Raw genomic sequence first — 26,269 nt, 5'->3', positions numbered from 1 at the left:
TAAATGATATATTAAATGATTGCTCCTTGGTTTAACTGATTGCTGTTGGACTTTAAAAAAGCCTTTTAAAAAGTAAGAAAGTATTTTGAGCCCTACAATATATGACAAAAAATAGGAAAGTGGTAGGGTTTAAAGAAAAAGCAGTAGTGTGGATTGTGTTTATGTTGCAGTAGTTTAGAAGAATATGGAAGTATTAATTACCTGGAGAAAAATGGTATGAGGCAGTGATAGCTGAAAAGAACTGGAAGGAAATGCTAATCACAGAGGAGATTACAGCTGCAGGAAGTTGTCTGTCCTGTTGAGTAAGGAGTTATGCTACAAATGCCAGCTGTCTTAATGTAGCTCAATAAAGGAAAGAAAAAACATGAAGAATGAAAAATTAATTTTACGTGATGTGATTTGAACACTGGCCTGTAACATACCACGAGGGTTTTTTTCAAATTTCTATAGCTGTTGTAGAACTGTTTCAAATTAGTAACAGGATGTTTATTTTTTATTTCCCGAAGTCAGCAATGCAGTGGACATGAATTGAAGACTTGACTGGAACCTCACAGTTAAATCCTGCAGTGGGAACTGAAGTAAGCCGATGCAGTTGTAGATCCTGGTGGTGAAGAAGCTTTGCAGAGGCTGATGTGGGTCCCGAGGGACAAGTGAAGATGAAGGTGTCCACCCCCATGCTGGGCTCCATTAGAAGATCATGGCTGAGCAGGGGCCAGAAGAGCAATCTCTCAGTTCAGTACTTCTGAGACTGCACTGTGCCCAGTTCTGGGCTCTTGAAGACAAGAAGATGGAAGCCATTGGGCCATGGAAGCCATTGGGCAGTCAGAAGGCTGTGGAGCACAGGAGCCACAGGGACAGGCAGCAGGGGTTTTTCCAGCTGGAGAGCAGGAAGTAGGGGTGGTTAAGAGATCCTGTTAATCTGGCTGCGTAAGAGAAGCACGTAGAGAAAATGGGGCCAGGCTCATGGCAGTGGTGCACAGTATGGTGGCAGCTTTGTTCCATTGTTTCAGTGCATGGCAGTGGTGCACCATGCTACTAATAAAAGCAGTACAAGGCAGTACCGTGTGGCTGTACTTACCTGGACTCCCTGCACTGTGGAACCATTGGGGGCTTCCTGGTTTCAGGAAGGGTGGATGCAGAGGACTTGGTCTGGAGGTTCACTTGTGGTTTTAGGGATCTTAACCCTGCTATTCACTGAAAGAACTACCCTGATATTGACACAGCAGAGCTGACAGATCGATAAAGGTGAGGGAACACCCAAAGTTTTGTATCTCCTGTGCAAGCATACAGGTCTCAAGCAACCTTGTAAAGCCTTTTTGAGAAAAACTGTCAGCACAATCTTTACAGGTGGGAGGGGCTGAGACAGCACCTTCCCCTCTCCCCCACTGGAAGGCTTATTCAGTGTAGGACATGCAGCTGCTTTAACAGAGCTTTCTTCCCAAATTCATCAAACTGTTCTTGGCTAGGGAAAGTCCATACAAGTAACAGCTACAGGGTGCAAGACTTCTCATCAGGAAGTGGGAGTCTGCACTACAGATTGAGATGTCACCACATGGGTAACCCTGTCCCCTCAAGCTCTGGTGGCCCATGCCCACACAGTTGCAGTGAATCCAGTTTTGGAACAGGCCCTCATCTTCCTGGGTGTGTAACAATGTCTTCAGTTCCCATTTGCATGGTTTGGGTTTCTCAGCAGCATAGCTGTGCCTTCCTTTAAGAGCAAGAGGCACAGCAGCAGAGGGAGACAATGGGAAGGTCTGACCCCTCTACTGTAACTGCAGCAGTGTGACCAGTAACTAACTGATCAGAGGAGTTCCTTACAATTCAGATCATGCAGGAACTATTACACACATTCTGGAAAAAGGTTCATTTCTAGCTATCACGCATGACTGGTTTGCTGTGTAAAAACAGGAGACCTGAAGTCAGAAAGAACCATCCTCTGCCTGGTTCCTTCCTGCTGTCTGCTACACTTGAGGTATCTGAGCTTTGAGAAACCCTTTTAAAGCTTAATTTTTCCTGCTGCCTCAGTTCTGCTCAAATTTCTAGTGTGCGGTGTCTTTTTTCAGGTGTTTTTTTCCAAACTCATCTTTGTCCCTCACTCAAACATTTTAGCCATGTTCAGAAGGTGAAAAGTATACATCTTTCTTAAATTCAGACTGATGAAATCCCATTTTGTTTTTGCAAATGGGTGCAGAAAGCACAGAAGGCCTGTGACATGGTCAGCTGCATCACCCACCAACCTTCAGCACCGGTGAAAGAAGCCAGAACAGCAGTACTGGTGCTGGAACAATGAAGGTAAAAACCCTGAGCCTTCAGAACCATCTGCTACCTCTGCAATTCATGGGAACTGCAGCTGCAGCCCTTGCTGATGGCAGCAAGAAGAAACTGAGCAAGTACTTCACAGGTATTTCTCCATAGTGCCTAAATAATTGTTTTTTATTGTAGCTACTTTCTCTTCATCCTTTGTCCACCAAAACCTTTTTCAGCAATCGGGCAAAACCCATACAATAAAAACTGACAAAACCCAGCTTCAAACAGCTTTTCATACACTTCTTATGCATCTTCAATAGGGATTCTGAATTTATACTGCCAACTAAAAGAGAAAGATGGCTGCAAAATATTCATCCCTAATAAAAGCATCATGAAACCCAGATTTTATTCCCATGTTCTGTAGAACTCCTCCCTCTCTCCCAAGTGCCTCAGGATAAAAAACAAAACAACTCCCCAAATCAACAGCCTCTGACAAACTACTTGCTCTATCAACTCTTGGAGCATTACTAGACATTTTTAGGTTAGACTGTACAACAGTTTCTAAATAGCATCTCTATCATTTGAACATTTGATCAAAACACCTTTTATCCCCGCCTGGAGCAGCTCCAGCATTTCCCACTGGCAGGTACTGTACAGAGCTTGTGCCACACACACTGTGCTGCCACATGTCCTGCGAGGGGCAGCTGTGCAGATGAAACCTGGCATTCCAGCATAAGGAAACACAAGTGTCCCCTTTCCTTATGCATCATCCAGGCTTATGCACGGGGACTACAATTTCAGCTACACAAAGTCCCAAGTGTTGGCAGTGACATACCTGATTCTCAGCCAGTGCTTTTCATGCATCTCAGGTGTTCACACTTAGCAAAGTGAGGTATCTAACATATTTCAGAGAGGTGGAGGTATAAAGTCTGTTCAAAACCCAAATTTGTTAAGATTTCATCAATACTGTGCAAAAACATAAGCAACTATTCTAAATCAAAACAGAAACGAGTATTTCTATGTCATGCTGCTGTTCTAGTTTTATATAGCTTAATGTGACATTCCACAAAAATTGTGTCCTTTGTTACTCATTTGGCATCTCTTAAGTATGAAAGATGTAAAACTTTAGGAACCAAAAATTAAAAACTGGTTAACTGAAATTTATATTAAAAAATCACAGTTCTTAAAATGATACTTCATACAGCTGCACCATTTGGATGGTGAGCAGTCAAAATTATCAAGAATTTATGCACAAGTCTTGCTAATAATATAGGCACACAGTGGCATGTAAACTACACATGACAACTAGAACAGCAAAGGCACGATCTGGTTTGCTTTTTCCTACCTTTCAAGAAGTTGGTTAATTTACAAAGAAAGATATTCTATACTCCATGCAGAAGTATTACATTTATATTTTACAGCACAGGATCATTACAAAACTGCTGTCATCTGATAAAACGGGTCATTTAAATAAAATAATAATATAATAAGATAAAAAGATAGCAGCTTTTCGCACTGAGGAACTGAATTTCTGAAGTAAAGGACAACACATGTTCTGTCATCTGTCAGGCTGAGGACATCTGAAATTCTCTATGTATCTTCTCGTCTACAAAAAGCACTGCCTGGACACTGAAGGTAGCTACAAGTCTTCTGATTTGCTATTTTCAGCTTGTATTTGTTTTCAGATGTCACCTAAGACCTCAAAAGTTAAGATGTCTGTAAAACTACCAGATGCTTCTCTAATACCAAAGCAGGTTAAAGTAGAGATTTAACTGGGAACCTGACTGAGACCCTTTTGCGAATGGAGCCTGTTCAGATATCTTTGTTCACACCTGCAGACTGAATGAACTCTGTTAGTTCAAAGAGAATCACTCTAAGCATAACTGGGGTCTCATTGAGAGACAGGAACAGAAGCAGTTTTAAAACAGAACACAGCCCTCAGTAACTTAAAAGTTAAACCTAATGCAGTCATTTTAAAGTGTAATTTCTTCCCATGGCTCCAATAATATGACAGGTCTGCATTTCACATAGAAATGTTAGAGTAAGTAGAAAATTTTAGTTTACAAATGAAGATCTTTAAAAAAGACATTTCATGTAATTACCTTAAATAGTTCTTATATGCACCATTCCACATTGTGGAAAAGCTGAAATATGCAGTCTGGACTCCACAAGTTAAAGAAAAACAGAGTTATATGTATTGGCACAAATACTTACATCTACATCTGTACAAAGTAAAAAAAGCTGACAACCCTGTCCCACCAGTGCAGCGTATTCAACTGCTCTCCAACACACACTTCCTGCGACTGCCAACGAACGGCGAGCTGGGAACTGAGTCTTCAGTGTGGTGCCAAAAAGTTCCAAACTGCTTTGTCAGTCTCTGAACAGAGGAATCAGAAGTATATCCAAAAAAGTGTCAGTCCACTCACGGCATGCTCAGAGGTCACTGCAGCTGCACTCTGTAAGCTCCTATGAGCAGCTTCACCTGCAAAAGAAAACAAAGGTTTCCATATCAACGCTGGCCACAGGTGATTACTGTGTTAAACGCTCCTATGTGCCACAAGGAAAGGCATACAATTGCTACTGACTAAGAAAGGAAAAAAGAGGAATTATAAAGTCCTTAATAAAATCAGTTTACAGTAGCTCTACTGAGATATGGATGGCTTGTTAAGAAGACTCCAGTAGAATACTGCAGCATCGGGTGGTGTTTGAACAAGTTAGCCCCAAATCTGAACCAGACAAACATATACTTCCATCTGAATACACTTTTTTCCACAAAAAAAAAAAAAAAAAAAAAAAGTACAATAAAACATTTAAGACTGTAACTTCAGTGCAACTTTTAAATCTAAGGATCTGGAAAATATACTTTCTAGGATAAAATAAATGCTACCAGAACAGAATTCATCTTGCAACATGTAGTGGGGAATATTGCCCAAACCACCTGTAAAATGCAACAGACTATTTAAAAGCAGAGCGCATACCCCAGTAAGTATTTCCAACACGCAAGTAAAAACATCTGTATGCAAAAAAATAAGTGACCACTCCATGTATCTTTCAGTCATCAAATTCACAATATAGATGGAGAAGATGTTTAGCTGGAACACTAGTTTATACTAGTGTATGAATTATTCTCACCACAACATAAAAATGTTTAATTATAACAGAACTAACACGTGGCAATGTTCCCAAGTTCTGGCTATGTCACAGGATGTAACTGTAACTGATGGAAACTGGGATGAGGAGACAGAGGAAAATCTTTAAGTTTTACATTTGCAACATACAGGTAGAAGCATTCAGACAATAGAAGAGTACAACAAATGAGCATGCACATTTAATTTTGAGAACATTTTGTACCTTGGCAGTAGGAGCTTCTGCCAACCGTATGAAAAGCTTGTTAAGGCCTGCAGTAGGGCTGAAGGAATAAATAAAGTGACTATCCTACAAGGAAAAAGACAATGGACAAAGTTAATGGTAGGTTATGGCTGAAAGAGCTGTGTGAGAGGAGTAGCAATTCAACATTTTCACTATGCTTTTTTTTAAAGAACATTGTATATGAACCTTTGATGCAACGACTGAGAAAACAAGAAGACTTCAAAATTGTGCAGAGTGATGCATTTAATAGATTAAAAAAAAACAAACTAGAAAATAATTATTAGAACTTTGAGGTAGGTTGTTAAAAATTATTTAAGAACTTCCTTGGGTCAAAAATATGAGAGGCTTGGTCAATTAGAGAAGAAGCCTCAGTCCCAGAATCACAGAAGGCTGGAGAAGATCTCTCCAGGGCATCTAATCCAACCCCCTGCTCAAGCAGGGCCACCTAGAATCAGTTTATCCAGCACTATGTCCTTAACTTTTAAGTCATACATTTTTATGGAACATAGTACAAGCAAACATTATAGTTCTCTCCATATACAAAGAAAATTAATTTTCATTTTAAAAAAACATCATAATGATAAAAAGTATGCTTCATCACAATACTGTAAATTCAAATTACGGCACTGAGATTTCCCAGGCTGCTCTATAAAGACTTTACGAAGTAGTTTTACAGTCAATCAGCTGTATGAAAAGATTTACCAAAAATACAGGGAGCTGGAATTTGTCGTTTAAAACCACAGCTTGTACACTGCATGGTCCACAGAGCCGAGCAACAATGTCTTTACCGAAGAAATTTGCATGGAAAACAAAGAGAAGAATTCCAGATCCTGAAAGGGAAGACAATTCAGTTAAAATCAGACCCATTATCTAGAACTGTGTACACTAGACCTTTGAAGACAGGTGCAAATACATATAAGTAAAAACCATCATATGGTGTATATATTTATTAACAAACCAACATGCAAAACTCCCATTTCCCAAACCAGTGGATCCAGAAAACAATTGGCTTGGTCACTGAGTTAAGGACTTTTCACAACAGAAATAATTTTATGTGGCTATCAGAAAGGAATGCAAAATGGAAGCAGCAATCCTCAGCACAGTTCACTTCTGTGGTTTCAGGTTTACTCAAAGACAGTTATGGAAATTAGTGTGGTTTGGGTCTAGTCAAAAGAACAGACAACTGAGCCCAGACGTTACAGATCTTTATGAACCGCACTGGAATTCAATAAGCAGCAACTTAAGCTACCCACAAATGTTTCAAGACACAAACGTTAAGTTTCTTAATTCTAAAAGACAGGATATCTATATTAAGAACTGGAAGACTTATCCAACAACTCTGAACAACCAGAAAACTGAGCAGACATATCCACTTTCAATCTCAGTTTAAGTGGATTCTAATAGTCACACTGAGTTATCACTTTAAGAAAAATCAGTATCAGTAGATATTTCCCTGATATACTCATCAAAAATGACTTAGAGAAGCCAAGCAGCAGAAAATAGCATCTGAATTCCTGGAAAAATAATTAAATATTCCCAAGTACATTGGGAATTTGATTCCTGTCGTTTTCAAAAGGTTTGTGGGGAAGACAAAGTTGACCGCAGCTGCTTCCTTTTCCTAGTATTTCTAGACTGCATTTGTCTCAGGGCACTGCTGGGACTACATTCCAAGCCTTCAGCACATGAGCTACTGTCCATGAAACAAAAGGATTCACTACAAGACCTTCTCTAGATAATCTAGTAAGCCTAGATTTTCCTGAATCATTAATTCTAAGGTAAAGGTAAACCACTCCTTTCCTATAATGCCTGTCACTGAGCTAATGTAACCCATGAACAGAAAGAAGTTGACACTCTGTATGTGGCAATTAAAAAGCCTTAAAAAAAATACAGACAAACCCTACCCATAATACATCAAAATATAATTGCTCTCCCTATGTTCCATAATCAGAGTGTTCTTAATGTGATGTCCTGCAAAATCATACAAAAATAATTTTGCATAGGAGATAATTTAAGACATGCTTTAAACATATTGTTCTACCTTTTTTAAACAAACAAAACCCTCGCCACAACAACAAACTCCTCCCTACCTTCTGGCACATTCTGTGGAGGTTTATAGTTAAAATCCAAAGAAAAGTCTGGCCCTTCGCAGAGACGATGACACGCAATTGGGAACACTGGCTCCAGCAAAGCAAGGCGAGTTTCAAAATAATTCCTGATGGTATCTTCTGCTACTTTTGAGAGCCTGAAAGACCAAACAATGAGGCCTGTGCTTCACACAGTGAATTATTTTACCAGATATAGGCTTGGTGAGACATGACACACACACATGCAAAAAAAAGCATTCCAGATCACCTTTTTAGATTCCTGATTTTCAGGAGTGAATGCCCTCCTCACTAGCATTTATAGATAGATGAACCACAGGTCCCAGTACTGTTAATAAAGTATTTTATCAGCAATCTGTTTGTGAAATTCAACTACCGGCTCAAAAAAACTAAAATGTTAATACAAACACACTGCAGTAGATTTAAAAAAAAGGATTTTACTAGCCACATATTTTGAAGGCTTTATATACAGAAAGATATCCCAGAAACATCAACATATACTTGGTGGCTAAATAGACATCCCCACTTTCCCAGCATGATTGAATTATCAATCTGCCTGCAAGTAAAAATAAAGAAGCACATCCCTGTAGAATTTTACTAGAAAAATGCAGTTCCTAGTTAAACTCTGTGAATAAAACAGTGCAAAGGTAGCCATTCTACCACTAAAAGGCAGACAAAGTGGGGGTTTTGTGTTTTTGGGGAGTTAGGGAACCAGGTGGAGTGGCAGCCCAGCTTTCAAAGAGAGACCACATTATGAAGTGGTGTCTAGCACCTTTGCAGGCAGATCACTCAGTAATCCTCTTCAGAAAGCTGTTTGGTCAGAAATGGGTTTTACGTGCTTTAGCACAGCAGAGGTCCTGCCTCTGGCAGCTTTATGGCTTTTCCAGTTATTATTCAGAACACACTTCCCCACCCTGCTAACTGGGACTATCATCTGCAAAATCTAAAACTTCAATGTTTCACTGGAAGGAAACCACAAGAACTGCCATGCCTAAGCAAGTCCCAAAGCTCATGTAGCCTGTTTCCCTGATGCCTGACAAAGCCATATTAAATATGAGAAATTAAACAGTAGGTTTTTTTGGTACACTGTCCTATTTTCTAGCAATCTGATTAAGAGCCATCCAAAACTAGAAACTGCAGCCAAATCTCATCTTCTTAGATCTGCTTAATCCCTTCTAAAATCCCATGTATTTGTGACCACAGCATTCTGCAACGAGATCCATGATTCAGTTTTGCTGTGCAAAAATATTCTTCCCCTTCAAACCTATCACTAGATCATTTAGTAGGATGGCCTGCAGAACCTGTCTCATGGCTTTGGGTTATTTTTTGTTGCTGTTTCCTGATTTCACATTTTGACCATTTAATAATTTTATTTTCAGCTTCACTACTACTATAATGTCATCCTCTGACTGACAAAAAACACTGAACTGGTATTTTCAGTGAGTCTAAAAGCTTCCCGAATTAGCAAGAGCTGTGTTACTTCCTGTACAGTTCACATCAGCACAGTAGTACCCCCAGACATGACTTTGCAATCATCAATATTTAATTTCAACTGCCACTTGACTGGCAAAATTACATGGTCAAGATCTTCCAAAACTCATTATTTAGATTAGCCAAAACTGAGGGTGGCAGATGTCAAAAGGGAAACAAACGGGAAAGGTATCAAAAAGTGAATGAATGACAAAGTCTCACTACACTGAACAGAGATACCAGATCACTTACTTATCCTGCATGCTTGCTGTTCCCTTCAAAACCTTAACTAAAAACAAGTCATGATTTGCTTCCCTAGGCCAGAATCAGCATACTCCATTCACCCACTTTAGCTGCCCCTGCTCACTTTAACAGGTTTCTAATTTCTGAAAAATAATTATTACCTTCTATGTTTTTAGCACTGTTTCTTTTAGCATTCTACAAGAGAAAAACATTCCTTATAGTGTTCCTCTGCTCAGGACAGAAGTTTGCTTTGGTGATCTACAGTATCTCAGACAAGCTTTCCAGGGCACTAAAAACAGTGGCATCACAATACTTTCCTCTTGGTATGGAACTGGATCCAAACACGTTACTTCAGCAAAAATCCAGAAATCAGTAGCACAAAATCTAGCTGGAAACCAATCATTGCTGGTGCACTCTGAGATCAATAGTGGGTCTGGTCCTGTACAACAGCTTAATTAATGACCCTGTGGATGGTGCAGCAAACCCTCAGCACTTTGGCAGATGAGACAAAACTGGGAGGAGTGGCTGATAGCCTCTGATATCCACAAGAGACCTTGACAGGCTTGACAAGTGGGCTGACAGAAACTTCACAATGTTCAGATATCTTTACAAACTTTCCAAGGACCTGACAACCTCTCTGAGCAGCCTGTGCCAGTTCTGCATCACCCTCAAAAGGAAAAATTTCCTGATGCTTAGAGGTAGCCTCCTGTGTTCCAGTTTGTGTCCACTGCCCCTTGTCCAGTCACTGGCAACCCCTAAAAACAACCTGACTCCATCCCCTTAACCCTGTGACTTCAGATGTTTTTTGATTGATACACACTGACCATTACAAGGCAGTTTCTGTAAAGACAGACTTAAGAAGTCAGCTGGTGGGAAACACAAGAGATATGAAGCAAAAAACAGCCAGGGCTTTCTATACACTGGAAAAGAATAAGTTTGGATTACAAACTACTTGATAGATTGCCTTAGATTACATATAGGTGAATCACGAGGACTACATCATCATGAAACAAGAAAAAAATCTTGCACTGAGACAGTGTTCTTCCAGCACTAACTATGCATTCATGGCAAAATCTCACCTGCTGTAGAAGCCACAAGACCCTCCCTAAGTCTTCCCCAAATTTAGAGATGGCTGGTTTTAATTTTCTGCCCATATACATTAACTACAGTATTCCTCCAAATGGGTATTTGGAGAGCTTGCTCCTTCTCTGTATGTTTGTCTCAGTGTAGCTCAGTATATTTTGTCATGACCATATGACACCAACACTTTACATGTCACATACACTGCACTGCTCTTCAGTCATTCTGCTGCATGATATTGATGATGTTTTCCATCATCTATTGGCATGAAAGCTTTATCCCTGGCACTTTCAGCTCATAGCTGATGTTTAAAGGTCCAAACAACACCACAGCAACACAACACCTGCACAGACTTTTCATGGTGTTTCAGCTTGGTGTTCTTTTGTTTGATTTTCCCCTATGCTTTCTAGCAAGGTATTTTATTTGGCATGCCCTACTAAGAGCTTACATTCCATGGTCCAGTGCTTATACACTTCTAAGTTTTCACGGCTGCTATAGCTTAAGTAATCTTTCTCTTCTAGGAATTACCTTTTCCTCCTCTCCATACTCAGTGTTTGAGCAAGTGTATGCCAATTCTGCTAGCTCACATAATTTTGCTTTCACATGATTTATTAGTTAGCTTGCTGCCCAAATCAGATCTGTTTTCTTTCCTGACATTTTCCTTGACTTAAACCAGAATGATGACATGCCTAGCACGGCAAACTTCAGCAGAGCAAACTTCCAAGTACATTTTACTCACGTTTCCAAGTGGCTCTTGAGCTGCTCATACACCAGTACGTTGTTGCACTGTTTAGCAAAATGCATGGCGCTGTTCTGGTGCTTGGACAAAATGTTGCAGTCGGCTCCGCTTTCAATCATGAGCCGCACTATATCAGAATTCCCTCTTTTACATGCCTGGGTGGAAGGACAGAAAACTATTACAAACCCCTCAGAACAGAGTATACATGACAGCAAGCAGAACTGCCGAAGTGAATTAAAATCCAAAATTAGTTACAATTTAGAACTTTAATTATTTGCTCTGTGAATGGTAACACAGCTTGAAACTCAGGAACACGCTCCATAAATATTTTATCTTTATCCAGGCAGAAGCAGCAACAGTCAGGATTACCAAGCAGACATCATTAGAAAAAAAAATAAAGAAAGCAAATCCCAGAAGTTCTGTGAAGATAACTGATTGGCTGGAGTTCAGTAACTGTAAATTTTCTTACAATTGTTTACCTCAGTAAATATGTTTTCTGTAGAACCATTCAGAAATTACTGAGATAACATTTCAAGTGCCTGTTTTTCTATGCATCTCAGTTTAAAATGGTACTTTGGGTATGCAATTAATTTACAGAATTTGTCTCAGACTGGTACGTAGCTATGTCAGAAAGCCACTTTTATCATCCTCTGCATAAATGTTCAAGGCTGTGCACTGTTACTTACAGCAAAATTTTCAGGGCACATCAACCATAAACTTAACAAAAGGACAGGAAAATCTAAAAAAAGGTTTCACTTTGAAGAAAGCAAACACATGCTCTTGATCACTTGTTTTCAAACACTTCACTCAGATAAATTAGGAAAAGGCACAAGAGATAAAACACTTTTATCACTGTAGACCTTTCAGAAGACAGCTTCTGAAACTTCTCTCTGCTCTGAACTTGGATCTGTGCCTTCAATCCATCATCTTCCATAAACAGTACAATCCACCTGCCTTCCTCAAACCAAAAAAACCAAGAAAAATCTCACACCACCTGACAGAAAGGAACTGAGTGCAAAGATCTTTTTTCTCTCCTTTTAGAAAAAATATGATCAAACTCCTAAGGTTAAATAAGAGTGACTTGATAAACACATTGATAGGTTATCCACAGAGGGCTAGCTTTGTCCCAGTAAGTTACTGGAAATGAAGATCCTATTCTTTGTATCTGCATTGTAAAACAAACACCTGGAATAAATCATTGTAGGCTGCTAATTGGTTTGTACAGCTGTGCATCAAAGACTAATAAAAACTTTAAAGAAGGTCAAGACTGAGGTTCATGGAAGTACCCAAATTATGAAGAGATTTTGGATTGAAGTGGCTGAGGAAACCACAAGTGAGTTGTTGCCTTCAGAGAAAATGTGAAAACCCCACTTGTTACGCCTCACAGAGTGCAGAACAGAAACAATATCACATTGTCTGGGCAGGAAAGCTTCTGTAACCTCTCTGGCAAACAAACCACACAAACAGCCTACACATAAATACAGCAACTTCATCCAAAGGGGAACTTTGGTGAAATTCATCCACATACAGAAAAAAATATTAAAAGCACAGACTGTTTTAAGAGTATTAGAATTTTCCCACTGCAAAATTTTTTTTTTAAAAAATCAAGATTTCCTTTGTGACTGGGGGAATAATGGTGCAGAACAGGCACTGAGAATCAGACTGTAAATTGGCTATTTTATTTCTGGCCTGCAATAAAACATCAAGTGCCAATCACAGAAGCACCCAAGTGAAAGATTATTCTTTCTGGAATTTTTCTCTTCCTGCTGACAATTTGATTATCTCAGCTGGAAGACCACATCTGCATTTCTTTGAGCCGAACAGCACAAGAGGATGATGAGCCACATTTAGCACTGCATGCTGAAGGCATCTGTGTTTCTTGTTTAGATATTACAGTACATTAAAGAAATGGATTAGAACTCTGCTTAGAGTAACTATGAAGGGTATTTTTATTTCAAATCTGGAATGTGTTCCTGAAATGAATTCTATAAATAGGTTTTTATGTTTTACTAGTTTGACAAAAGTATTCCTAATAAACCACATAAGGACAAACAGAGGATTTACCTTCATTAAGGCAGTCTCACCACTGCTCTGCTGCATGTTCACATATGCTCCAGCTTCCAGAAGAATAGCTACCGTTGTTAGAAAATTCTGGGGAAAAAAACCAAACCAAACCCACAATACAAGTAAGTAAAAAATATTCTGATTTTGTTTCAGAATATAAAATGACATTTACTTAAAATTCATCCATAGAACTCAAAACATGAGTCATGGTACAATTAACACTGTTCTCTCTCATGGTTAATAAAGAGCATTTCAGACTTAGGCAAGTGGATAGTCCTAATTATTTACAGTTCTTACATTTTTTTCCTAAATCCTGCAATAATAAACATCACAGAGAGGAAGCAGTGTATTTGCATCTGCCACCAAACAGGAATGAGGCTCCCTGCTGCCCTTCTATCTACTGTTCATGGGACCCACCTGAACAGAGGAGTGCACCCATGAAACCCTGACTTGCTCTTACTGCTTGAGCTGTCTTACTTTGGGAAGAGCTTGCCACTGTGTTCACTGCCCAACTGCTTTAAAATACCAAATCATGTTTAATCAGAGATTTTCTTTCTAAGTGTCTCCAGTTTGGACCCTGTGTAGCCAGATATGATAACAAGCAATTCTACCACAAGAACTTCAGCTCCACTTTTCCTCCTATGATATTCTCTGCTCAGGGCAGGGTTTGAGATCAGAACTTATTTATACTACAATAACCACACCTGCTGAAATTATTATTAGTCACCCTGCTGTATCTTGCTAACTACTTTTTAGGCATCATTCAAAGGTAAAAAAATGTGTACTGCCTTTAATCATAAGTAAAAGAGCTCAGAACCACAAACAGAACAATAAGCAAGCCAACCTTTTCAGCTGCATGTATCAATGCAGTTGTTCCATTTTTCTGTCTACCATTAACTTTAGCTCCTTTCCTGATCAGCACCCGCAGAAGGTCGTCGTGCCCTCCAGCAGCAGCAAGCATTACCAGGGTCATTCCACTTGGGTCCTGGGGAAAAAAAAAATCATTTCCATTACAGAAAAATAACAATTAAAAAAATACTTCAAGATAAATCAAAGCTGCAAGACAAAAATTTCAAGTGCATCAACATGTTTCACAAGGATTTCCCTCCCTGGCAGAAAAATTCACACATACATGGCTGCCAGACATCAGCAAACTATCACCTCCCACTTCTCTGGTCTGCAGGTCTCACACTCTCAGCTCTATAATCTGCAAAATCCATAACATTCTGAGGATCAGAACAAGAAGCAGAAAAACCAAAATGAACCAAGAAGAAAGGCTGTAGGGTATTTGAGGGTGGGGAAGGCAGCAAGACTGTCAACACCCATGGAGAAAAACCACTATGGCTCAAGTCAGCTGCTCTCACAATACTGCCTTTTGATTTTAGCAGAGTGTATGTACAAAGACACTCTAACCAGCCAGTCTCCTCACTCATTCCTGCATTTTCCACCAGACCTTACAACTCACAGAACACGTGCTGGCCTCAGTAGTTTATTTCTCATCTTCCCTACAACACCTCAGAAGACTCAGCATAATGTTGAGTTCTCAAAATGCTGCATAACACAGCTACACAAAATCACCAGCAAAAATACCAATACTAGAGATTTTAGAACTCAAAAATGGAACTACAGTCCTATTCAACAGGGAAATAGATGCTTGAAAGTAAATCTAATAAGAACATAGCTGATAACAAGCTGGCAGAAAACTAATTATGAAGTGGTCCCAGTATGTCAAACACCCTGCAGGTTTTTGGGGCTTTTCAGAGTTTTGTTTCCCATGTACAATGTTTTACACAGTTCAGCCACTTGTACTGATGGTTATTGTTCCTAATAGCATGCAAAGTTCCACATTTAGTCAGTTAAGGACACTGGGCAAGTTGGCTGGAAAGCTACTGGGATGGTTCTATCAAACTTTATTTTTTCTTGGAAGAAATAGATAACAAATACTGAAACTTCCAAGTCTGTGCTCCTTTTTAACCCCCTGTGCTTTTTGTTTACTTAGGTGAGATGGAAGTCTGCTACAACATAAGAAGGGAAAGCTTTTAAAATAAATCAAAATTTGTATTCTTCCCTCCAACTGTCTTCCAATACTTCTACTGCATAAAAATTACCTCTTGATCCAAATTATATTCCTCATTTGAAGAAAGCGCCATTTTCACCGTCATGTAGTCTCCACTTTTAACAGCATCTCTGAGGAGAGCTAGAAAATAAATTCAGTGTTGTTAAAGGATATTTCCCATTGAAATGTCAGCTAAGAAATACCCCTTCTTGCCAGAAAATACTCACCACTTGATATTGGTTCTGTTGATACATGATTCTCATCTTCTCCATCCAGATGCTTCTGGAATTCTTCTAGTGTCAGCCACTCTAACTGCATGTCCATACCCAAACTCAGGACTTGCTGCTTGCCATCTATCATGTATTTAATTTTGTGGAAGAAAAAAAAAAGTAAAATAAGCAATAAATTGTAAATTTTCAAGCTAATGAATGCTTGCCCTTGCTTCAATGATCAGCAGCTTAACAAACGACTACTGCTACTTTTCATTCAAATAAACCCTGGCAGTCAGCATGGAATGGTTCTCAGCAGCAAAGGCTACATTACAAACAAACATAAAAAGCTTTTACATGAAAGAAACTGCCAATTTGTGCTAATAAATAAGGCTGAAGTGATTATGGGAAGGTGAACACTCCATCACTGTGGTAGCACAAGCACTGGAAACACACTGAAAAGGTACCAGCGAGTTTCAAAAGAAAACTTCTCTGCAGCCCCCTGCAGAGACAAGAACTGGAGCACTCGAGATGCAAGCAGGAATGGAGAAAATCTTAACTACCAGTGTTCTCCATTTGACCCACATCCACTAGTTCTCAATCACCTTCTGCAGCAATGCAAGTCCATCTCTTTGCTTCATCCCTTATATTTCTCCTTTCCTTGTACACCTTGCTCTTTTGATTCTTCTATGAATTTCCATTCTAGCAAAGATTCTTTTCTTTTGCAGTTATTCTCATAATATTATTTTTTTTTCTTCTGAACCTACATTAAACAGCTCAAATGCACTTTTGATGACCTTAAAGCCTAGAATATTAAGACAGTTACCAAGAGTGACTACTTGAGCCACTAAGGACTATCACACAACAAAATTTAAGCAGGATCAATTTAGAAAAGATCTGTTCTCTTTCTGTAAGGTATTGGAGCACAGTAGCAAGCTTAGCATAAGACAGAACTCAGGGAGAGCAAGTCCACCTCCACCTATCCTGGTAAGTCTGATTTCTGGCTGCTTTACACATGGTACCTCCTTCCTTTTAATAAATGCTGCTTAGAATTGTGCATAAGTACTATTTCTGAAGTATGGTTCAGTATCTGATTACCACACAAAGGATAAGTGCTGCACAGAAAAAATTACTCATTCTGCTTCTTTTCCTAAGCACTCTAAGCATCTATGCCACTTTCAGAAAAAAGTGCTTCTCTAGTGAAGGAATTTATCCTGAAAAAAGTAATCCAGAGCTGTTCTGAGATGAAGAGCAGTAACACTAATAATCCATTATACCATTAGGAACAGAAACAGAACCTAGACATTCTTTGTTGTGTACCTAATCATCCAGGGTTGTATAACATAATTTGTCTCTGTGGCTGAAGCAAGAGGCAAGATGTTTGTCTGATGGGAGCCCCTACTAATTTTTCTAAGTATAAAAAAGTATATACTCATAATATTGTCAGAACACTTCTGAAAGTAGCCAATAGTCGGATGAATTCCTCTAAAAAAAGCTACTATTACATGCCAGAGAAGCACAGTTGTCAATCTTAAATTAGAAAGGGTAAAGTTAACTTGTCTACAAAAATGTCAGAGACTTCTATATATTCTGCTTCATACATGAAGCATATATTAACATTCTCATGAAGCATGTATTAGCAAAGCCATAGACCACAAGACTTTTGCTTCCTAAACTAAACACAGAATTCGTTATTTCTGGTGTGTGTCTTTGTGTGTGTGTGTGTTGCAAAACTACACAATATCTGCCTTATAGAAATTAGAAGAGAATGCCCTGAATGGTCATTCCCTTCTCTGTTTCAAGACGTTAGCACTTACTTTTTAGGACCTTCTGTTCTTTTCTGTTTTTTTCTTCTTTTTCAGGCTCCTTTTTTTGAGATTTTTCTTTAATTTCAGTTTTCTTTACTTCTTTTTCCTAAAATTGAAAGCAAAGACCAAATTTTAGTGGTGGAGAAAAAAAAATGGAAAATTAACTCCTTTCACCACTCCAACAATAAAGTATATTGACAATTAATACTACTGAAACCTATATGCAACAGACTTGTAGACATTCCTAAGAATTAAACAGGTGAGTCAGGAGTTAAGTCTGTGAAGGCTTTTTCCCTAACAGTGGAGGTATTATTTCCTGAACATAATTACAATTCATAATTTTACTGCATCCCAGCCATTCAAGTTGCCTTATGGAAGAGCTGCAAATATGACAAAAATCAGTATTTTAAAGGAAATTCAAAACGAGAAACTTTTTGTTTGTTCCAAAGTAAACCTGAACAGAATGTAATGATTTCAGAGTATTTAACAATTTTGTAGCACCGTATTTGAAGCATTATGATATCATTGAGTTGAACCTCAACTGAGAAAACTTGACAGTTGGACAGAAAAGGTTTCAAGCTTTGCAATTTACACAGACAGAATGTTATGGCAACAGTTATTTGTGAAAAACAGACACTCAGCAAAATCCACCCAAAGTCATTATATCCCTGCAGAAGTCTGAGCTTAGCAGTATCTAATATCACAGAAGAAACTTATTGTAGATGTAGATATATAATCAAATTTGCCAAAATGGAATCCAGCTTTCTCTACCAAGGTTTGCCTTTCTCCTTCTGTAATCCTCTCTCTCCACTCACCAAATTCACTGCAGAGTAGGTTGGACAAGGCTCCTTGGCATGGCTTTGTATCAGTCTCTGACACTAACCTGGCAAAGAGAGTAGCACTGTCTTTCTGACAAACTGCCCCAAAAGAAGTCCTCACAAAAATTTACATATATGCTACCATGTGACAGAGCAAAAACCTTAATTAAACCAGATTAATTTGGTGTATCATTATGTATCAGCAGAGCTAAGACATTTAATTGCTTTCCTCACCACCCCCCTTCCCTCCACAAACCTTGGCTTTTGATCACTGACGTGATTAATGCAAACACAGGCAGCTGTTCATCCTGCCAGATGCTCAGTCTTTAAGAGGAAATCCATAACTTACTACAGGGACTACCAGATATGTGCTACAGTGGGGCTGTTAAAATCAGTATTCTATTCCAGTTAAAATCAGTACTCTATTCCAGTTAAAATCAGAATTCTATTCCAGATTTCTAATGCTGATCAGATGCAGAACATACCCTTTTTTTTTTGGAGGCAAACAAAATGGAAGGAATGGGTCAGCATGCAGACCTGGCCCCAAACAGAAAATACTGTGTTATAAATTGACATGCCTGGTGCTCCATAAGCAGAGTTACATAAGGAAAGACAGGTACCTGAAATATACGTGATTTTCTTTGACAGGTATCATCTTGTCTGGGCCAACAATTTAGTGAACAAAAAATACCCTGCAGAACTCTCCACCAAACCTACCATGCAAGTCCACAGCTGCTGCAGAGAATAACTAACCAGTTACAGCAAACACTGTTTAAGCCTTCTACACTCAGAAGCAAAGAGCAGAACGCCTTCCATACTTTGCTGGTACCTCAGAGCATGACCTTCCTTGGAGCACGACCACCAGAAAAGCACAGAGATAACTCACTGAGAATGCTGACTGAAGAGCCACAGGCAAACCCACTGTCCTCTGCTCTTCATTCATTCATGGTCAAGGTGACAGGATTTTTACACTACTGGTAAATAGAACAGAATGCCAAAGATTTTTTCTATTCTTGTCTCTCTCACAAACACTATAGCCTTGAACTGTAAGTAAACCATTTGGTTTATTAATTAAATAGCCTTCTGAAACTGGCCTATGCCTCACAGTAATTCCTTGTTTTCCAGAACTTTCAACAATAAGATCCTGCAAACACACTCTTCTGTGTAGCTCTACTCTCAGATTATGACACATAATTCTCTATCCCCAAAATAACTTATTTAAGGTGACCTACTCCATACACAGAACAATCACAAGCAGAGGACCACTGCTGAACCTGCAGAAGAACTTCCCACCATGGAATTATGGTTTCAGAAGTGGCATATAGTCCAGTAAGTAACAATGTGTTTTGGCTGCATTCCTGTTAAATCAGAACATGGCTGCTCTGAGCAGACAATGTTTTATGAACTGCAAACTGTATTAGAACAGGCTGAAGCAGATGAAAGAAATTATACTCCCAGAAACATTACAAAAAACAGTTATTTTTGTGATAATTTTCTTCTTTTGCCTTTACAATACTGCTTTTCTCAAAGCACTACTGTATTAAACAAGGAACAATAAATATCCTGGTATTTGCTTATTTCTTACAACAGGTACAGCATTTCTATTTCTATTTAATATGAAACCATGTCATGAAACAAAACATTTGCTGTAAGCACTATAGGAATTCTAACACGACAAACTTGTTACACAATTATTTGGGAGACCTGGGTTTTAGAAGTGATTTCAGCATTCCAGTTCTCAGGCAGGTGCAACCACAGGTAATCCCTTTTGGAATGGCCAGTGTCTGAGAGAACAAGTGTTGCTCAACACTGTTCTGCCTTACTACACAAGTAAAAAAAAGTCAGATGGGGAAACTCCTGAAGGTGGGCACAAACAAAGCTCAAAATAACAGCATGCCTTGCAAGAACAGGAAATTTCATTCTAAGAAGACACAGTAAATGGGAGACATTTATCCTTTCACATTTGTGCTCTCCTTTCCTAAAGCATTCCCCCCCTTAGAGTGTTCAGAACCCAGACATTTCCCAGTCTCTGTTATACACTGTGCAGTGGGTGTTTCTTTAAGCTCATGCAGCTCAGTACCTTTCCAATCTGTACTTTTCTCTTTGCCATCATGAACAGTCATGGTTTGAGGTATGTGTACCTTGAAGATGACTGATTTTACCCCCAGGGCCCACACTGACCATGCTTACCTCCCCAGGGGAATCCATGGGCCTGCACACCCTTTCATCAGTGCTCAATTTCACACCCTTCTGCACTGGTGAAGGAGCAGGTGACACTATCTCCAACTCTCCTGGTACTTTTTCTTGACCTGTTTGCTTTTTGTGCATGCTCTTCTTCTCTAAATGACTATCCTGAATTTCTACTTTTCCATCTTCTTCTCTACAGTCTTCTGCTCTGTGAATTTTCTTCTTCTTTCTTTTAGCCCTAGTATCAATACCATCATCTTCATTACTTGCTGATCCATCAAAATATTTATCAGGAATGCCATCTTTTTCATCAATTTCTTGTTCCAGTCTCTCTTCTCCACTTATTACCTTTTGTTTCTCGTCTTTATTTTCAGAATTTATGTTTGAATTTTCATTATAAGTCACTTGAGAAATTGAATCATCCACAGGACTTGATTCTGAGTCCAACTGAACATCTCCATACTTCTGTGATTTTTTATTTTCTTTAGAATCTTCTTTAGATTTTATTTTTAAATCTTCTCCCTTCTTTTTCTTGATTTCTTTAGTATCTTCTTTCCTTTGCTTCTTTGGGTCCTTTGAATCTTCCTTAGTTTCTAAAGTCCTTTTTTTTGGCTTTGAATCTAAAACCAACGTATCTGAGGAATTTTCACATTCTGTTCTGGGTTTTTCCTTGGCTTTTGGAGACTTAGATTTTTTCTTCTTCAGGTCATCTGAACTTTTATCCTCTTCCTCTTTTGACTTCTTCTTTTTCTTCTTTGGTGAAACATCATCTTTTGTTTCACTCTGCAAGTCGCTGTCAGACTCTGCTTCAAATATATCATCATTTAGAAGTGGTTTCTGAAAGGTAAAGAAAAAAAATTTAAAGTTTTTCCTTCCCCAATAAACTATCACTTTGGTACAAAGTATACAAAAATGGTAGTGGTCGTGCTTGGGAAAAATAAATTTTTAAGCATTTTAATCTTTTGATCCCTGCCAAGAGCATTTCTCATTGCCAAACTGCAAAATGTGATAATACAATTCTAGCTTACTTACCTAAATTACATAACTAACTGCTTGGATGAGAATCAACACACAAACAATTCAAGTAAACCAATTACACATCCAACCACTGTATTCTAGAACAGAACAATTCTGAGCGATTTTGCATTAGAAACAATTGATTTGATTTTGTAGGATTTACCTACAGGTTTCCCAGAAGCAGGGTACCAGTTTCCAAAAAGGATCCTTTTACTGCTTTTTCAGGCTAACTGAGCTGTTAAAAAGAAGAAAAAAAAAAAAAACAAACCTATATTCTGCCCTCTGGCATCTAATCTTTCTGTATTCCTCTCTTACCAAACTTAATGATTCCATGTTCAAACTCACTGATCTCCTACAGAAAGCAGGAGGATGACTGGAAGACTGTGCCCCGCTTCAGAGACAAGACAATATGCATGTGGGTAGGGAAATGGGGTTATTTATATTGTCAAAAACAAACTAAAATGACCATACATTACTTACATAGTCCCATTAGAAATGAAATTGAAGTTTAGATGGATTCAGTCTACAAGCAAACTTGTCAACAAAAAGAAAATCCCTACCAGAGAACAGCAACAATATTAAGTTTCACAAGAAACAACAAAGTTTTGGATGAGATTTTTTAATTCCATGTTTCAAATGCCTTCCCTTCTCCCCTCCTCCCATTAGTAGAGTCTAGATAGGGATTATGTCTCCAGGGTAAGATACTGAAGTTGAAACACACCTGTATTTCTTTTTTAACAGATTTAGGCTTGTTATCCACAATCTTTTTTCTGAATTCAAGAAGCACTTCTTTGCAGTCTTCCAAGTGAGCCTCTGGTTCCCAGGTATCATCATCAGAGGTGTATCCTTTCCACCGGACTTTATAGAGAGTTTTCCCCTGTAAGAAAAACCCACAGCATATAACACAATATAGCACAGTATTGCATCAGCTAGTCAGTTCTTGAGCACGTCAGTGGATATACAATTTTGTGTATACACAAATCAGTATTTCTGTAGTTGGAACAGTTTTATCCAAAATACTTCCAGTATCTAACATTTGTTCAGAACCACAGCTGCAATGTACATATCATAATTTCCCAGTCAATTTATCAAAATGGGTTTTCTGACACATATGAAACGATTTTTTTTCAAGTTTTAATATTTCTTCCATAAAAATTTCAAGACTGATGGTTTTCTCTTTGCTGAATAATTTCATATAAATCCTTAACACTTCTAATGAAGTACCACCACTCACCAAGTTCCATATTGAAATTTATAATTTATGCTATATTTGTAATCAATTCTATTCTTGATAAACTGAAATACCAACAATAAGGAAAAAAAACCCCAGCAATTAAATCAGGTTAAACCTAGACAAAAATCTGAGTGTGTACATCTCAGTGGAGCTAGTTACAGAGAATTTGGTAGACTGCATACAAAAATCTGAGACCAATTGTTTCAACATTATTGAACTTCACTGAGGGATAAAACTGCACCTTGCAGTCTCTATCTAGTTTTTTCTACTAAATTATGAAGTTCTTTACCATTAAAAAATTATTTTTGTAGCAAATGTACTTAGGAAAGCACCTTTTGAGAGGCAAAATAGTACCTCTCACTTTCAAACATGGACTGATAACGCTCTGAAAGACCTTACAGCGCTAACCAAGCCTGGAGAAAAAAAGCTTCGGGAAGAATTGCCAATTGGCACTTACTGTTAAATGTCTATGCATAAATTTTTGCCTGAGCATAATTAACCTTTGACCAAGGGTATAAACATGCCACGAAACTTCAGCAACCAACTGACCAACTCTATTTATAATCTTCTGTATTTTGCTTCACAGACATCTAAATAAATAAATAGCCTGTATTCAAACACCTTAGTTTTAACATTTCTCTTAGAATTTAGCTTAACCCATCTCTCTTGATTTAGGAGTTAAGTTTCCAAAATCATATTCCCCTCTCCTCTTTCTTCTATTGGGGTTACTTACAAAATAAGCAACCAGAAACTTCCTCATTACAGTCACAGAGTGTGTTAGGTTACAAAGGATTTCCAGAGCTAACAAGTAAAATGCCCTCTCAAAGCAGGACTGCCTCCATCAGGCTGCTCAGGTATCTGCCCAGTCAGTATATCTATGCAGGTGTCCTTGTGTTCAGGCTTGTGTCCTCACTGTCACATCCCTTCCCTGTGCACCCCCAGGAAAGATCTGATTCTGTCCTCTCCACATCCTCCTGTCAGATACAGATATTACTCTGATCTCCCCTGATTCTTCTCTTCTTATGGCAAAGCAAATCCAGCTCTCAGCTTCCTGTTTTCATTACCCTCCTCTCTGGTATGTACATGTCTTTCTGTCCTCGGGAGCTCAGAGCTTCACATGCTGCTCAGGATGCTTCTCAGCAGTCTGAGAAGAGAGAATGAAGCATCTCTCGATCTTCTGGCTACACTCCTGGGTGCTGCTGGCCTCCTTTGCTGCAGGAACTGCTGACTCATATTCACCTTACTTGCCTGTGGGGACTCCCAGCTCCTTTCCTGCAAATCTGTGTCCTAGCCAGCTGGACTCTCACCGGCCTGCTGGCACAGGGTTATTCCCTTTCAGATGCAGGACTTTGGCTAGGTGCAGTTAGGAACATCCTTGTAACTCAGGTACTAAATAAGCTACAAATCCTTCTTTCATTAATTGAGAAAGTTACATGAAGTCTAATGCAAATGCAAAACCATTTGGCTGTTGAGTGACTATATCCTGTACATGGAGAGTGACAGAAAAATGCAGCTTAGGATAATTTTACAAATTCAGCTTAAGTGAAGGCAGAAGAGTGATTCTCCCACTTAAGAGGCACAGTCTTACACTCCCCTATCAACACTCTCTCACTCAGTATTAGTTTTTTTCCCTTCTGTTATCACTCAGAAAAAACTGAATGCTTCCAAGCATTTTTATACTGCTCTAGCTTCAGTGAGAACTAGTGATGAGCTAGAACCAACTTGTATGGAAAAGGATACTACCATGTCATTAAACAGACCAGTTAAAATTTCCCACTTCCACTGGGGAACATCACAATTTGCACCAGAGCCTGTTGTTGGAGTATAACTGAGGTGCAGAATAAAAAGCTTTATAGATACACTGATGACATTTCCAAACTTTCACTGCTTGCTCTCTTAACTAGGTCATGTTAATGTTTTATTTATGCACAGGTCTAACTCCCCAGCCCAATCCCAACCCAGGAGTGCTGTCCCTCATCCCATCACCAGGGATGATGGGATGCCAGGCCCAACACCACCAGTAGTGTGTGTGGGAAGAGCACCTCCATGCAGGGCTCTGCAGCTGTGACACTTCTGTTCCGTGACACACAGCACCCCACGCCACGCTGCCCAGTGTGACTCCCTCTGTGGTGACACCTGGCTCTTCCCAGCCCTTCTGGAAGTTACACCTGAGTATGAGCTCCTGCCTTGCCCTACGCTTGTGGAGCACAGCCCCGGCTGCAGAGCAACTGAGAGGGCACCTGATGAGCTTGGAGCTCAGGCACAAAGCCACAATCACCATGTGCTGGCTACACCCACTCGCTGGAGCTGACCCAGCCTGGAAAACTCGGGCACACAGAGCTCAGGATGTGCTGCAGAACGGGCTGCTTGGAGGGGAGGGAAAAGAGACACCCTGTCACCACCACCACGTGCCAATGACACTTTTAAGAGATGGTAATTGATGTATATCCCAGTACTCCCTAATGTCTCACCACCATGACCACCTACAGACTTCAGGTTCCATCACTCGGAGGTGGGTGGAAAGAATAAAAAAAAAAAAAAAAAAAAAAGGGAATCCTCTTGTTTTCAAGCCTAACTTATGTTGACCAAGACTTCACTTCTATAAATACTGTATTACCCTGAAAGCACAACATAATCTTAAGACATCAACATACTTCAGCTAAGGTACAATTTAATAACATCACAAATATCGAAGAAAATGCTGATCTGAAGGCTCTCCAAACTAAGGGTTTCAAGACTCTGATCTTTTACATGAAATTGACAGATTTTTATAATGTCATAGACCGAAACTTGAAATTAAAAAGCATCAACTAGTTAAAATAAAAATCTTTCAGGCACAAAATAATTTAAGAAAACCCCTGTGTTAATTATTTTTTCTATTTGAGGTTTAGGAAAATTTTTAAAGAACTTCAACCAGTCTAGGTTGCTTTCAAAGAAACAAATCAAGGCCTGGTATTTAATTTTAAACAATGCAAGACTACAAGCTTATTATTTCAATTGGGAGAAGACTCTCTTATTTCAGGAGGTCTTTCCCGGTTTTGTCTGTGACCGTGGTCCCTGGCAACATACCTTGAAAACACCTCTAAGCTCACAGTTCTATTCAGCCCTGCCCATCTCTGCGCTAAAACATTTCACACCTAAACAGTGCCGCAGCTCGGCGTCAAGAGCCAAGAGCAGTTTCATAATGCAGACAAAACCCAACAACTTAGCAAAGACCTATTTTTGGCTGGGGGCACAGAATCCGGAGCAGGGCACAGAAAGCCTCCTTGCACAGCACACGCTGCACCCCTATGGGGATTACCCTTTCCCCGTGCCCCCCGCGGCCCGGTGCCAGCGAGCTGCGCACTCACCCCCTCGTTCTTCACGTCCAGGATCTTCTCCACCTCGAACACGTCCTCCCCATCCTCCTCCTCGTCCTCCTCGCTCTCGCCGCCGCCAGCCTCCCCGCCGCCTGCTGCCGCAGAGCCCGTCGCTTTGCCCGCTTTGCCCGTCCTGCCGCCGTCTTCCTCCCCGCCCTCCCCATCCTCCGCCGCCGCGGCCGCCGCCGTCTCCTCCTCTCCCTCCGCCCCCTCCAGCCTGGCCGCCGCCGCCGCCTCGGCCCCGCTCCCGGCCGCCGCCGCCGCCAT

At 39.6% G+C, this 26,269-nt stretch overlaps 2 protein-coding genes across 3 annotated transcripts in view; one reads left to right on the top strand and one right to left on the bottom strand.

Annotated features, from left to right (window-relative positions):
• The window catches only part of PSPC1 (paraspeckle component 1), a 58,856-nt gene extending 57,805 nt beyond the window's left edge, over window positions 1–1,051 (top strand). For both annotated transcript variants that reach the window (XR_009274444.1, XR_009274443.1), the window contains one exon: window positions 507–1,051. The gene's annotated coding sequence lies outside the window, so the exon portion shown is untranslated. The remainder of the gene's footprint in view (window positions 1–506) is intronic.
• A 482-nt stretch (window positions 1,052–1,533) lies between these two features.
• Window positions 1,534–26,269, bottom strand: MPHOSPH8 (M-phase phosphoprotein 8). Its single transcript, XM_058825576.1, has 13 exons — window positions 25,994–26,269; window positions 22,131–22,286; window positions 20,396–21,229; window positions 17,397–17,493; window positions 15,598–15,723; window positions 15,423–15,511; window positions 14,159–14,299; window positions 13,315–13,401; window positions 11,251–11,405; window positions 7,704–7,858; window positions 6,319–6,446; window positions 5,599–5,682; window positions 1,534–4,729 (listed from the first exon to the last, which is right to left on the bottom strand). The coding sequence occupies exons 1-13, from the start codon at window positions 26,267–26,269 to the stop codon at window positions 4,688–4,690; spliced, it is 2,370 nt and encodes a 789-aa protein (XP_058681559.1). The 3' UTR covers window positions 1,534–4,687.

This window comes from Ammospiza caudacuta, chromosome 2 (genome assembly GCF_027887145.1).
Source record: "Ammospiza caudacuta isolate bAmmCau1 chromosome 2, bAmmCau1.pri, whole genome shotgun sequence".
Taxonomy (NCBI): domain Eukaryota; kingdom Metazoa; phylum Chordata; class Aves; order Passeriformes; family Passerellidae; genus Ammospiza; species Ammospiza caudacuta.
Note: the sequence above shows the minus strand (reverse complement) of the source record. Positions and strands in the feature narration are given on the sequence as shown.

What these genes read in the sequence shown, in the direction of transcription:
- MPHOSPH8 (XM_058825576.1), bottom strand. Translation starts at nt 26,269, where the DNA reads ATGGCGGCGGCGGCGGCCGGGAGCGGGGCCGAGGCGGCGGCGGCGGCC. An exon ending in CCATGGATTCCCCTGGGGAG is followed by an intron (nt 17,494 to 20,395) that starts GTAAGCATGGTC and finishes TTTCAATTTTAG; the next exon opens with GAAAAAGAAGTAAAGAAAAC. An exon ending in CTCAAGAGCCACTTGGAAAC is followed by an intron (nt 7,859 to 11,250) that starts GTGAGTAAAATG and finishes TTGGTCTTTCAG; the next exon opens with GCTCTCAAAAGTAGCAGAAG.